This window comes from Pan troglodytes, chromosome 10 (genome assembly GCF_028858775.2).
Source record: "Pan troglodytes isolate AG18354 chromosome 10, NHGRI_mPanTro3-v2.0_pri, whole genome shotgun sequence".
Lineage (NCBI taxonomy): Eukaryota > Metazoa > Chordata > Mammalia > Primates > Hominidae > Pan > Pan troglodytes.
Genome location: NC_072408.2, coordinates 30,790,738 through 30,804,095, shown reverse-complemented (window position 1 = coordinate 30,804,095; position 13,358 = coordinate 30,790,738). Strand labels below are relative to the sequence as shown.

The 13,358-nt window shown below is 36.3% G+C and overlaps 1 protein-coding gene across 1 annotated transcript in view; it reads left to right on the top strand.

Annotated features, from left to right (window-relative positions):
- Window positions 1-3,484, top strand: part of LEMD3 (LEM domain containing 3) — a 79,174-nt gene extending 75,690 nt beyond the window's left edge. The window contains exons 11-13 of the mRNA XM_509197.8: window positions 826-931; window positions 1,018-1,096; window positions 1,317-3,484. Coding sequence (XP_509197.3) covers window positions 826-931; window positions 1,018-1,096; window positions 1,317-1,480 — 349 coding nt within the window. The 3' untranslated portion in view covers window positions 1,481-3,484. The remainder of the gene's footprint in view (window positions 1-825; window positions 932-1,017; window positions 1,097-1,316) is intronic.
- The last annotated feature ends 9,874 nt before the right edge of the window (window positions 3,485-13,358 follow it).

Below are 13,358 nucleotides of genomic sequence, written 5' to 3'. Positions count from 1 at the left end.
GGAGGCTGAGGTGGGAGAATGGTTTGAGCCTGGGAGGCACATGTTGCAGTGAGCCGAGATCATGCCACTGCACTCCAGCCTGGGTGACAAAGCGAGACCCTGTCTCAAATAAATAACATTTAACTTTTACAACTTTAATAAGTTCACAACTCATTTAAAGTGCTTATTAACAATAGAAAGAAAACAGAAATTACTGTAAGTACACAGGATTTTTAAACATAGGAATGACCCAATCCATTTATTCTGCAGCGGTGGGCTAGTCTTTCATTGCCTCAGCTCTCTGCACTCTTTTTTTTTTTTTTTGGGACGGAGTCTCACTCTGTTTCCCAGGGTTGAGTGCAGTGGCGTGATCTCGGCTCACTGCAAGCTCTGCCTCCCAGGTTCACGCCATTCTCCTGCCTCAGCCTCCCGAGTAGCTGGGACTACAGGCACCTGCCACCACGCCTGGCTAATTTTTTTTTTTTTTTTTGTATTTTTAGTAGAGACGGGGTTTCACCGTGTTAGCCAGGATGGTCTCGATCTCCTGACCTCATGATCCGCCTGCCTCGGCCTCTCAAAGTGCTGGGATTACAGGCATGAGCCACCGTGCCTGGCCAGCGCTCTGCACTCTTTTACTGGAAAGTGGGAGGAGGGCTGAGACTTCTGAATTGTAATTTTTAAATCTACCTTCTGTTAGTCAACAAGCATTTACTTAATACCAATTAAAATCGTATGTGGTTTTAAAACTATACCAATTCTAGTAATATATATATGTTGTAAGAGACAATGAAGAATTTTTACCAAGTAGGAATATGGTTGTTGATTTTTGTTTTCATTAACTTTTAGGGAAATAGGGGATCAGTGGCATTTGGCAATTCAAGAAGCAATTTTAGAAAAATGCAGTGATAATGATGGCATTGTTCACATTGCAGTAGACAAAAATTCACGTGAGGTAAAGTAACTTTTGGTATTGAATTTCACGTTTTGGATTTGTTGCTATTAAACTAAGACTATTTTCTTTCTTTTTTAATATCACAGGGTTGTGTATATGTTAAATGTCTGTCTCCAGAATATGCTGGAAAGGCTTTTAAAGCATTGCATGGCTCTTGGTTTGATGGTAAGAAATTTGAGTACTACAAACATTTTGAAAAGATAGTTATAGTTTAATTTTAAACTATACCAGATTTCAAATAAAAGAATTTAGGTTAGCATTTTTTTGAGTAATAATTTTAGATGACTTTATTTATGTTTTGTGCTCATATGTCTTTTACCACAGTTAATTTTCTGCAAATATTAAAGTTTTACTGATCTAAAATATTATTTTTATCTTACAACAGGGAAATTGGTTACAGTAAAATATTTACGACTAGATAGATACCACCATCGCTTTCCCCAGGCTCTCACTTCCAACACTCCATTGAAGCCATCAAATAAACATATGAACTCTATGTCTCATCTTCGTCTTCGGACTGGCCTAACCAATTCTCAAGGAAGTTCCTGAAAAGATTTTCTTCCATTTCTAAGACTGTTATTTACAATAGGAAAATTCCTGTTTGGCTTTTTGTCTTCCTTTTTAAATGCTTTTTGTATGTAATATTTTTATTGATGAATACATCTCTGAACGTTCCAGAAGTCTTAAGGTTCCAAAGGGATTTAGCAGTGAGGCAGCAATGCTGAGTAGGTAGGATAATTATTTCATTCAGTTTTTGGAGCTCAGTTAAGCCAGTACATTTAAAGTTTTGCATGAGGAACACTGCCTTTATTAAGCATTTTCAGATGTGGTTGTATTTTTGCCCCAAGAAGTGTTTGGATAACCACACAAAAGCATGATGAAAAGGCTTCTTGTAGTCCCATAATTTCTTGTGAACTAATGTTGTGAATTTTTGTATACAGTCACCTGCATAGTTCCTACAGGCTAATGTGGTAAAACTGTTGATTTCCCAATTTAACCTTAGGTTTCTGTTGCTTATAAGCGATTCATTTGCTACGGCTGGAATATGGGAAAATTAATTTGGGCTTAGTGGTTACAAATATGTGTAAGTGGATGTATATGTACTTAAACTGGCTTTGTATATATGTATAAATGCTGGTGGTGGTGAAAGTAGTCTTGTTTTATGAGGATGTCTGCATTAAAGCAGTAAAATAAGCTTTCTATTTTATTCATAATCTAATGTGTGTGTATATATGTATGTGTGTATGTGTGTGTATATATAGATGTATATATATACACACACAGAGATATACACATATGGCTGTACTTTTGCATAGATCAAACAGCCAAACATCTGGAAGTATTAGATACAAGTTTAAAATATCTTTTATAGGTTTTATATAAAAATGTCTGAGTATGATTTTGTGTGAAAGTTCTGATACCAGTTGTAATAGAGTCAAATTTATGTGAGCAATAAAGAAGAAATTGGCAGATATTGGAAAAATATTTTGTGAAAAGCTGTATTTATTATAAATACTAGGGCCATGACATAGTACCATTGGGATTAAGTCATTTTCCCAATCTATTTATAATTTAATGATATGTTAGTGCCTCTGTTATATGTCAAGTTTAAAGCAGGGCACATTGTTGCAGCAAAATGTGTATTTGACAAATTATACTTGCAATTTTGGGTCATGAAAGTTTGCAATATAGTAAATGCACGATTGACTGTTGCTTTGTGCCTCAGTATTTAATTTGTTTCGGTAAACTTACTTTATTACTGTTTATGATTTCAGATAAAAATAGTTGCTGAGTAAATTTTACTTGTAATCTACAATTGGCTTTTTAAAAATAACCTGTTGATATATAATTGTCAGTCCAAATGAATATGTGAAACAGCTGGAATTGTACCAATTTTGGTTGTATTTAAAGCTCAGTTTCCTTTTTGTTTTATTGTATGCGTTGGGTTTGCAGCATGAACTTGCACAGATAATGCACGTTTTCTGGTTAAGTAAACATGATGCACACTATTCTGTAACAGAAAGCCCTATTGTGCCTTACCTGTGTGCTTTTGTGGGCACCTTGTTTATGAAGAATAAAAAATGATTTGTTATCTGAAGAGAATAAATTTTAAATTCTCAGTTTATGTCTCAGATGCTAACGTGTGAAAATATAAATATATATAATATATAAAGTAACCAATCTTCCTGTATTTTATGTGCATCATAGTGATTTATCTGAGCTTAGTGACCCCCATCTTGTAACCTGTTGCAAGAGTGAATGTAAAAAATAGTTGTGGCATTTTAAAAGGTCGCCTTTGATGCAGATGCATCTTTTTCTTGCTTCTAAAACATATTTCATGTAAACATTGTACATTTATTATTGTAATATATACTATTATGCAGCTTATTTTACCTGAAACTGTTAAGCCGACCAAGATCCCTCCCTGCAAGACAGATGGGAATGTGTATAATAACTAGGTATTTGAGAAGTTCTGAAGTTTGATGTAACCTGTTACTTGTCCTGTTAAAAAAAGGAAAAAATTCTAATTAAAAATTTATTAGTTTTTTTTTATGTGTCTTGGCTTTTTAAAAACATTTTAAGTGCCCTGTGTCTGTATTTATTTTTTTACCAGTGAAAATAGGTGTCTTTAGTTTAAATGTTTGACAGCCTGAATATTTGTGCTTATAAAGATGAATGAAGACCATAAAGTTAATTTTAACTATCCTTCCCCTCAGCATTTTATTTTTCTTTATGAAAATGTCTTCATCCAACTTTCAAGTATTTGAACCAAAATGGGGCAAGAATGTCAATCAGCTACATCACAAAGCATTAGTTCTGCTAGATACTTTTTCACAGCAAGACTTTCTTAAAAAGGAAGCATTTCTTTTTCTTTTAACATTCTGACTTGAATTCTATTGCATTATAAACTATTAACAGTTCATAGGCTAGTTACTTTAAATAGCATTGGTTTAGACTTTTTGATATGTTAATCAAGTAAAAAGAAGACTAGTCAGTCATGTGGTACACTTATTGATTACTAACAAATGCCAAGTACTGTTACGTGTTAGGGATACAAAGATGAAAAACACATGACCGAATCCTCAAGATGGTCACAGTCTAGAGGAAGAACACAGAGCAGATAAAAGATAATGTGGAAAGTACAGTGAGAGCAAAACAGGCAGAGGAATTCTGGGAGTAAAGAAAGGCACCTTATGCATCTTAATATAGAGAGAAGACCTCAGGGCAGGTGAGGCAACAGCTGAGCCCTATTTTAATTCAGTTGAACACTTACTACCTCTTAATTAGTATAGATACAATGATAAAATTTCCCTTTCCCTTGAGCTCTCAGGAGAGCTTCTATTACTGTGATGAGCTCATGAAAATCAATGTGTGTGATCTGTGTAATTACAAAATGAATACTCATTGGTATGTAGATTCATGAATATCTTGTGAATATTGAAGGCTGATGTTGGGTTTTGTTATATTTTCCTTGTATTCACAGTTTGAATGGCAAATTACGATTTCCAAGTGAACTGTGGTTTGATGTGTCATGTGCCCAGAACATTTCCCTTAATAAGATTTACCTTGCAGTTCTTCCTCCCTGCTCCTGTTGACATCACATTATTGTAAGTCCCCTACATGGCTTTTTTGCCTTTTTTTTTTTTTTTCCTAGACTTACCTTGTCAAGTCACTTTTTCCAGATGACTCACACAGGGTGCTAAATCAATCAGAATTTTGGCAATCACTCTTTTAGGAAGGATGCTGAAGAACAGACACTTAAGAACTGAGATGATTAGGAACCAGAGGTTGTGCTGAATGTCCAGAATGCTCTTGACCTTTAAGAATAAACTGAGTGTCCAGAATGCTCTTGACCTTTAAATCCCATTGGTTAAACGTTATGGCTAGAAATGCATTCTCATGGTGGTTTTCTATGCCTGAGAACCTCTACTAGGGGCAACAAGATATATGCATTTTATTGATTCTTAGATTTTAAAACCAGTAGAGCCTGTGTAACTCAGATTTACTTTTTCTTTCATGTGTAGACATTGGAGACCTGAGAATGCTCCTGAAACTGGAAAGAGGGCAATATAGGTATAGAGAGCACATGAACAAAGATTGATGAGAAACAACCCAGTTTATGCATAAACTAAAAGCAGAACTGGGTGTGGTGGCTCACGCGTGTAATCCCAACTAGTTTAGTTAAGAGGCTGAGACGGGAGGATCGCTTGAGGCCTGGAGTTTAAGACCAGCCTTGGGCAACATTTAGACCCATCTCTAAATGAGAAAAAGAGGTAGCTGGGCGAGGTGGCACACACTTGTAGTCCCCATCTACTTGGGAGGCTGAGGTGGGAGGATTGCTTGAGCCCACAAGTTCAATGCTGCAGTAAGCTATCATCATGCCACTGAGCTCCAGCTTGAGTGACAGAATGAGACTCCATATCTAAATAAAAAATCAGTTGGCCAACATGGCAAAACCCTGTCTCTACTAAAAATACAAAAAAAATTAGCCAGGCATGGTGGCATGCACCTGTAGTCCCAGCTACTCAGGAGGTTCAGGCATGAGAATTGCTTGAATGTGGGAGGTGGAGGTTGCAGTGGGCCAAGATTGCACTACTTCACTCCAGCCTTGGTGAGCAAGACTCTGTCTCGAAACAAAAAAACAACAAACCATAAGCAGTTTCTTATGACTGAATCACTAAGGACATCAATAGATAAGAAAGGTAGGCAATGGTCGCATCTTTGTAGGTCACATGAAGATTGGATGTTGGCTATTAAAGGGAGTTTAGGTGAGAAATGGATGATAAGGATTTGTTGGCATGAAAAATAGAGAAAAGATTTGAAGAATAAGATAAAATGGGAAAGATTTGATTATTGACAGAGAAACTGATATCTAATTATTTAGCATGGGAAATCTAAAATCCCAACATTTGGGGAATAGATGGTAAGGAACAGATTGGATAGGAAAAATGATAAATTGGGGTTTTGGCTATGTTAAGTTTGACATGCCTACAAAACATTTAGGTGGATGTTTCTAGCAAGTGAAGGGGGATCTACATTTCTGAGATATTTTGAGAACTGTCTGAGGGAGGTACAATTTGGGAGTTAGAACCATGACTGTGGGTTAGATGACCCAGAGAGTCCAAATGGTTAATCCCATTTCTGCCTTACTTACCTGTGTGGCCCTTAGATGGGGATTGGGGATGGGGTGAAGTAGAAAGGAAAATTTGAACTAAATTAAGAAGGTAGAATTTGAGAAGGTCTTTGAATGAAGTAAGTTAAAGTGTAATCTAATATGACTATCACATTTCTGGTTTGGGTAGCTGGTTGGCTGGTGATGACATTCCCCAAATTATAGATTACAATTGTTCCATGGTATCTGCAGGGGATTGGTTCCAGGACCCCTATGGACACTAAAATCCACAGGTGCTCAAATCCCATATATATAAAATGGCATAGTATTTGCATTGCATACAGTCTACTCATACCCTTCCATATACTGTAAATCATCTCTAGATTATTTTTATTACCTAATACCATGTTATTGCCATCTAAATAGTTGTTATACTGTGTTTTTATTATTTTAAATTTTTTTTGAATATTTTCTATCTGCAGTTTGTTTAATCCACAGATTTAGAGCTTGTGGATACACAGGGCTGACTGCACTAGAGGAGGGGAGCAAGAAGCCAGTTACGGTGCTAGATAAGATGTCCTATAATTGACAAAATAAAGCAAAATAATCCTTCTGACTTCTCTTTGTCTATTGCAGAACATTGTTGGAGGAAGGGCAAGAGGGGGCTGTCTTTGAGGATCTCTCCTCTCCACAAAACAGAATTAACTTATAAAATGTTCTGCCATTGTCTGTGATTCTTTGATATTGATTAGAAATTCTCCTAGTTTGTAGAAAACTGAGATTTTGTATAGATCTAGAAACCTGCGGCTGTCAAAAGAAGGAATACATGCTAAAGTTGACTTTTGTCAACTTTTGAACTCTTCTTAAATGGTTTGTTTTACACTCAAAACTAGAAACTTGTTTTAGGCTTTATGTTAGACAGCCTGTGTAACTGTAGTCAAGTCATTTGGCCTGAAAGGCTTTTTCTTTTTCTTTTCCTTCTTTTTTTTTTTTTTTTTTTTTTGGTGACTTCATTTTGTTGAAGTGATTTAAAAATACAACTTTTAAAGGGCAGTCCTATTTTTATAGTTCCAAATGTTGCAATACTTTTTACAAAAACAAACAAAAAAGTTACTAATGTGGAATTTTAAAATTTCAGTGACTATTTTCTACTAAATAATAGTGAAATTCAAGTTGGATTTCAAGGCCTGCCTTTATCTAGACAGGTGCTGTTTCAGAGAAATATGTCAGTTGTGTAATTAATAGTTAGAATTCTAATGGCCACACTAAAAAAAGTATAAAATGGGTAAAATTATTTTTTGGATGTTTAACCTTACGTATTCAGATTATCTGAACCTGTCATAAAAATGTTATTTTACATACTTCAAAATCTGGAGTATATATTATAGCTAAGGTGACCCTGGGATATATGACTTAAGTGCTAAAAGCTATACAGTGGGCACCTTATTTACAGCCTATCTTAATCAGATTTGACATTTTAATTGGAAATACTTGATCTATATTGAGATATAAAACCTACAGTTGAAACAGTAGATTCACATACCCAAGTTCTTCCCAAATACTTAAAAGTTTTAAAATTTAAATTCAAATTTAAATTAATTAGAATTAATCAAAACTTCAGTCCTTCAGTTGTACTACCCACATGTAGCCAATAGCCACATATAGACAGTGGCTACCATGAGTACAAGTCTAAACCAACCTGTACCTTTCTAGCCAAATCCCAGTCCTCACCCATCTACCTGTGCTCCAGCTGAACTGAACTGCTTGCCTGTCTTCTATATACCTAACTTTTACTTGATTCTGCTTTTACTGATAACTCTCCTATTATGCCTCCTTCACTTAACCTTCTCCAGCCACACTGGTCTTCTATTTCTCCTATATACTTCCTACCTATAGGGCCTTCACACTTGCTGATCTCTGCCTGTAACATTATTTCCCTGGGACCAGATCTTTGAATGATCTGCTTCTCCTTATTCAGGTTTCAGCTCACATCTCTTCACAGAGATCTTCTCTGGCCTTTCTCTTTTAAATTGCTGTTTTATTTTCTTATTAATATCTGAAAGTATCTTACATATTTATTGCCTATATCCCTTGCTACAATATCAATCCCCATAAGAATAGGGAGTCTTATTTTTGTGTTGTTTACTTGATTTTTAGGTCCCCAAATAGTGTCTGGCTTAAATTAGGTGCTCAGTATATATTTTTTGAATCAACCCATACACTTTATTCTGTTACTCTGCATCTAAAATTAAATTTGTGTTTTGATTCTAGGGAGTTCAATATAACTTTCAGGGACCTAATTTCTTCTTAAGTAGTGCTTTAGCAGAATCCCACAGATTTTAATGTGTTGTATTTTCATTTGTATTCAGTCCAGAATACATTCTAATTTCCCTTTTGAGTTCTTCTTTGCCCCCTGGGTTATTTAGGAATGTGTTATTTAGTTTCCTGATACTTGAGGATTTTCCAGGTAACTTTACTTACACTTTTGATTTCTAATTTTATTCCTTTAGCATCCATTGAATGATTTGAATCCTTTTAAGGTTGAGACTTACTTTATGGTCCACAACACAAACTTTCCGTAAAAATTCTATGTGTACTTGAAAAAGAGTGTTTTCTGCTGTTATTTGGTGGGCTGTTTTATAAATGTAAACTTGATGAAGTTGTTTGATAGTATTATTCAAGTCTTCTGTATTCTTACTAATTTTCCATCTACCTGGTAATTATTGAGAAGGGTTATTGAAATCTCTAACTATAATTGGGGATTTGCCTATCTCTTGCAGTTCTGACAGGTTTTGCTTCATGTATTTTAAAGCTCTGTTATTACGTATATAAATAATTAGGGTTATTATATTCTCTGTGTTTTGACTCCTTTATTATCATGGAAGTGATCTTTATCCCTGATAATATTCTTTGCTCTGAAATCTACTTTGATATTAAGATAGCCACTCTAGCTTTCTTTTGATAAGTGGTAGAAGGGTACATCTTTTTTTCATTTATTTTTAACTTATTCATATCTTCATATTTAAACTATGTTTCTTGTAGGCAGTATTTAATTAGATCTTTTTAAAAGATCTGGTCTGATCACTCAATCTCTGCCTTTTAATTGGGGTATATACGACATTTACATTTAACATTTAATGTGATTATTCATTTGGTTAAGTTTAAGTCTCATTTTGCTGTTTATTTTTTATTTGTCTCATCTGTTGTTTCCTTTTCCTTTTTTCCTGACTCTTTTGGACCGAGTATTTTTATGGTTTCATCTTATCTCCTTTGTGGCTCTTTGTTTTGATTTTAGTGGTTTCATTAGGGTTTATAATATACATCTCTAACTTGTCACAACCTACCTTTAAATGATATTTTACCACTTCATGTATAGTGTAAGAACCTTTACAATAATATACTTAACATTTTTCCCTTCCTAATCTTGTTTCATCGATATCATTATATATATATATTGTTCACAACACATTGTTTAATTTTGGTTTATACAATTATCTTTTCAAAAGATTTCAACAAGAAAAATAAAAAATAGTAACATTTAGTTACTATTTTCAGTGCTCTTCATTCCTTTGTGTAGGATCATACTCCACCTGGTAGCATTTTCCATAAGCCTACGGAACTTAACTTTTCTTGTAGAGAAGGTATGCTGGAGATGAATTCTTTCAGCTGTTGAAAACAGGCACTATTCCTGGAACGTAACCATTAGTCACTCTTACCTCTAGTCCTTTCTATTGGTTCTTTCAACTGGTAGTTTCTTCACACATGTATTGATCAGCACCTTGTAGCAAACTTGAGAGGAACCCTCCATAGATCTCTAGAATTTTCTCTGCTGCTTTGTCATCTCTGGTATTCTGTCCTGTGAACTCTAGCTACCTTGGTCTTCCCAGACTCTTGACTCTGTTTCCTCAACTCAGGGAGCCATTGGTGTCTACCTGGCATTTTTCCTTGCTGCTTCGTAGCTTGGAAACTCTCAAGGTACTATGCTGGGACAACCATCGGTCTCACCTTGTCTGCTTCCTGTTTCTCAAGGATCACTGTCCTTTGTCTTATGTCCTGTGTCTTAAAAACCACTGTTTCATATATTTTATCCAGTTTTTTTCCCAGACAAGAGGGTAAATCCCTGTTACTTCATCTTGGCATAAAGTAGAAGTCTACAATCATTTTGGAAAAGGATAGAACCTTGTTTTCTTCATATTAACATATTTACTAACTGACTCTCTACACCTATGGGATAACATAAATTAAAGAGGAAGAGCTCACACCTGTAATCCCAGCTACTTGGAAGGCTGAGGCTGGAGGACTGCTTGAGCCCAGGAGTTCACTACCAGCCAAGGCAACATAGCAAGACCCTTTCTCTAAAAATAAAAATAGGGCGAGCATGGTGTCGCATACCTATGGTCCTAGCTACTCAGGAGGCTAAGGCAGGAGTATCGCTTGAGCTCAGAAGTTCAAGGCTGCAGTGAGCTATGATCACACCACTGCACTCCAGCCTGGGTGACAGAGCAATACCCTGTCTAGAAAATAAAAAAAAATTAAAAAAAGAGGAAGTATCCGTAGTCTTATGAGGGCTTTTAAAAATTATATAAGAATCATTTTGATACTTGCAGGGCAAGATTGTGTCTGATTAGCAACTAACAATTAGTGCCTCCCAACATCTTTCTAAAATACGATAGAAAATCGGAAAAAGATGAAAAGTTTTAATGCCTGAAACTAAGGCTGATAACCAACCTATTGATTCAAGTAGGGAAGAATTGCCTGCAGGACTTAATATAGAATATGTGGAGCATAAATTAGAATATATGTAGTGTGCGTAGACACACACTCTTTATCACTTGAAGAAAATCAGTCCTGATGGTCTAAGAAATCAGGTTTGAGATATCCAGTTCTTCCTAAAATGCCTTCTCCCTCAAAGATGTGAGTCCAGACCAGTGGTTTGCTAGATCTGGTTTTCGTACCATTTTGTGAGAGATAACTATAAAATTTTAAATAAATTTTTGCCAGCTAGTTGTTAAACACAAATGTCATTTTGATTTTGCAATTGACCATGTTGGGAGTATTTACACCTTGGGAATCAGACTCAACAAACTAGGGTTCCTTTTTTTCCTGAGTTGTTAAACACCGTTAAACATTTACTGCACTGAGTATGATGATAGGTGTGGGTTTGTCATATATAGCCTTTATCGTGTTGGGTTACACTCCTTCCATGTCTAATTTGTTGACAGTTTTTATCATGAAAGGATGTTGAATTTATCACATGCTTTTTCTGCATCTGTTGAGGTAATCATGTGGTTTTTGTCCTTCATTCTGTTAATGTAGTGTATCACATGTATAGTTTTGTGTATGTTGAACTATCTTTGTATCCCTGAGATAATTCCCACTTGGTCACGATGAATGATCCTTTTAATGTGCTATTGAATTCAATTTGCTAGTGTTTTATTGAGGATTTCTTCATCTGTGTTCATCAGGGATACTGGCCTGTAGTTTTCTTTTCTTGTAGTGTCCTTGTCTGGCTTTGGTATCAGGGTAATGCTGGCCTCGTAAAATGAGTTTGGAGGTTTCCCCTTCTCTTCAATTTTTTGGAAGAGTGTGAGAAGGATTAGTATTACTTCTTCAAATATTTGGTAGAATTCAGCAGTGAAGCTATTAGGTCCTGAACTTTGTTTTCTTATTTTCTTTCTTTTTACTTTTTTCTTTTCTTTTCTTTTCTTTTTTTTTTTTGAGACAGAGTCTTGCTCTGTCACCCAGGCTGAAGTGCAATGGTGTGATCTCGGCTCACTGCAGACTCTGCCTACTGGGTTCAAGGGATTCTCCTGCCTCAGCCTCCAGAGTAGCTGGGATTACAGTCACCTGCCCCCATGCCCGGCTAATTCTTTTTGTATTTTTAATAGAGACAGGGTTTTGCCACATTGGCCAGGCTGGTATCGAACTCCTGGTCTCAGGTGATCCACCCGCCTCAGCCTCCCAAAGTGCTGGGATTACAGGCATGAACCACCGCACCCAGCCTGAACTTTATTTTTTTCTTGACCTTGCTGTGAATTAGGCTTTGGTTTAAGGGAATGTTGTGGCAGGTTTGATCCTCTATCCGTATTACTCAAACTTTCTTCATATCAGCAACAAGGCTGTATCACTTTCTTATCATTCATGTGTCTCCTGGAGAAGAATTTTTAATTTCCTTCAAGAACTTTTTCCTTTCATTCACAGTTTGGCTATCTGTTTAGTTCAAGAGGCCTAGCTTTTGGCCTCTCTTGGCTTTTTACATGCCTTCCTCTCTAAGCTTAATCATTTCTAGCTTTTGATTTAAAGTGAGAGATGTGCAACTCTTCCTTTCACTTGAATGTTTAGAGGCCATTGTAAGGTTATCCACTGGCCTTTTTCTTTTTTTTGAGATGGAGCCTCACTCTTTCGCCCAGGCTGGAGTGCAATGGTGCGATTTCAGCTCACTGCAACCTCTGCCTCCCAGGCTCAACGATTCTCCTGCCTTAGCCTCCTGAGTAGCTGGAATTACAGGCACCTGCCACCACCCCTGCCTAATGTTTGCATTTTTAGTAGAGATGGGTTTTCCCCATGTTGGCCAAGCTGGTCTTGAACTCCTGACCTCAAGTGATCCGCCCGCCTCAGCCTCCTAAAGTGCTGGATTACAGGCGTGAGCCACTGGGCCCAGCCTAATTGGCCTAATTTTAATATTATTGTTTCTCAGGAATATGGAGACCCGAGGAGAGGGAGAAAGATGGGGAAACAGCTGTCAGTGGAGCAGCCAGAACACATACAACATTTATCAATTAAGTTTGCCATGTATGTGGGTGCAGTTTGTGGCATCCCAAAACAATTACAATAGTAACAGCAGAGATCACTGTTCACACATTACCATAATAGATATAATAATAATGAAAAAGTTTGAAATATTGTAAAAATTACCAAAATGTGACACAGAGACATGAAGTAAACGCATGCTGTTGGAAAAATGGCATCAATAGACTTGCTTGACTCAGGGTTGCCACAACCTTCAATCTGTAAAAAAATGCATTATCTGTGAATGAAGTATGCCTGTATTGTATTATTGAAAATCACTGGGGGGAAAACATTTACCAGCATATCTCTTACTTAAACAAACTTTAAAAACTGGATAACTATCCTGATGGCAATTTGGAAATTACTTTTAAGATGGTTTCCTCCAGCCTCTCCTCTCATTGCCATTTCTTCTCATTCTAATTACTTTGAAAGATGACAATTCTCAAGCCACCAGCAAGTAATAAGCAAAAGGAGCACTGAGACACACTCAGAGAAGAGTAATTCCAGCAATTAATAAGATTATAG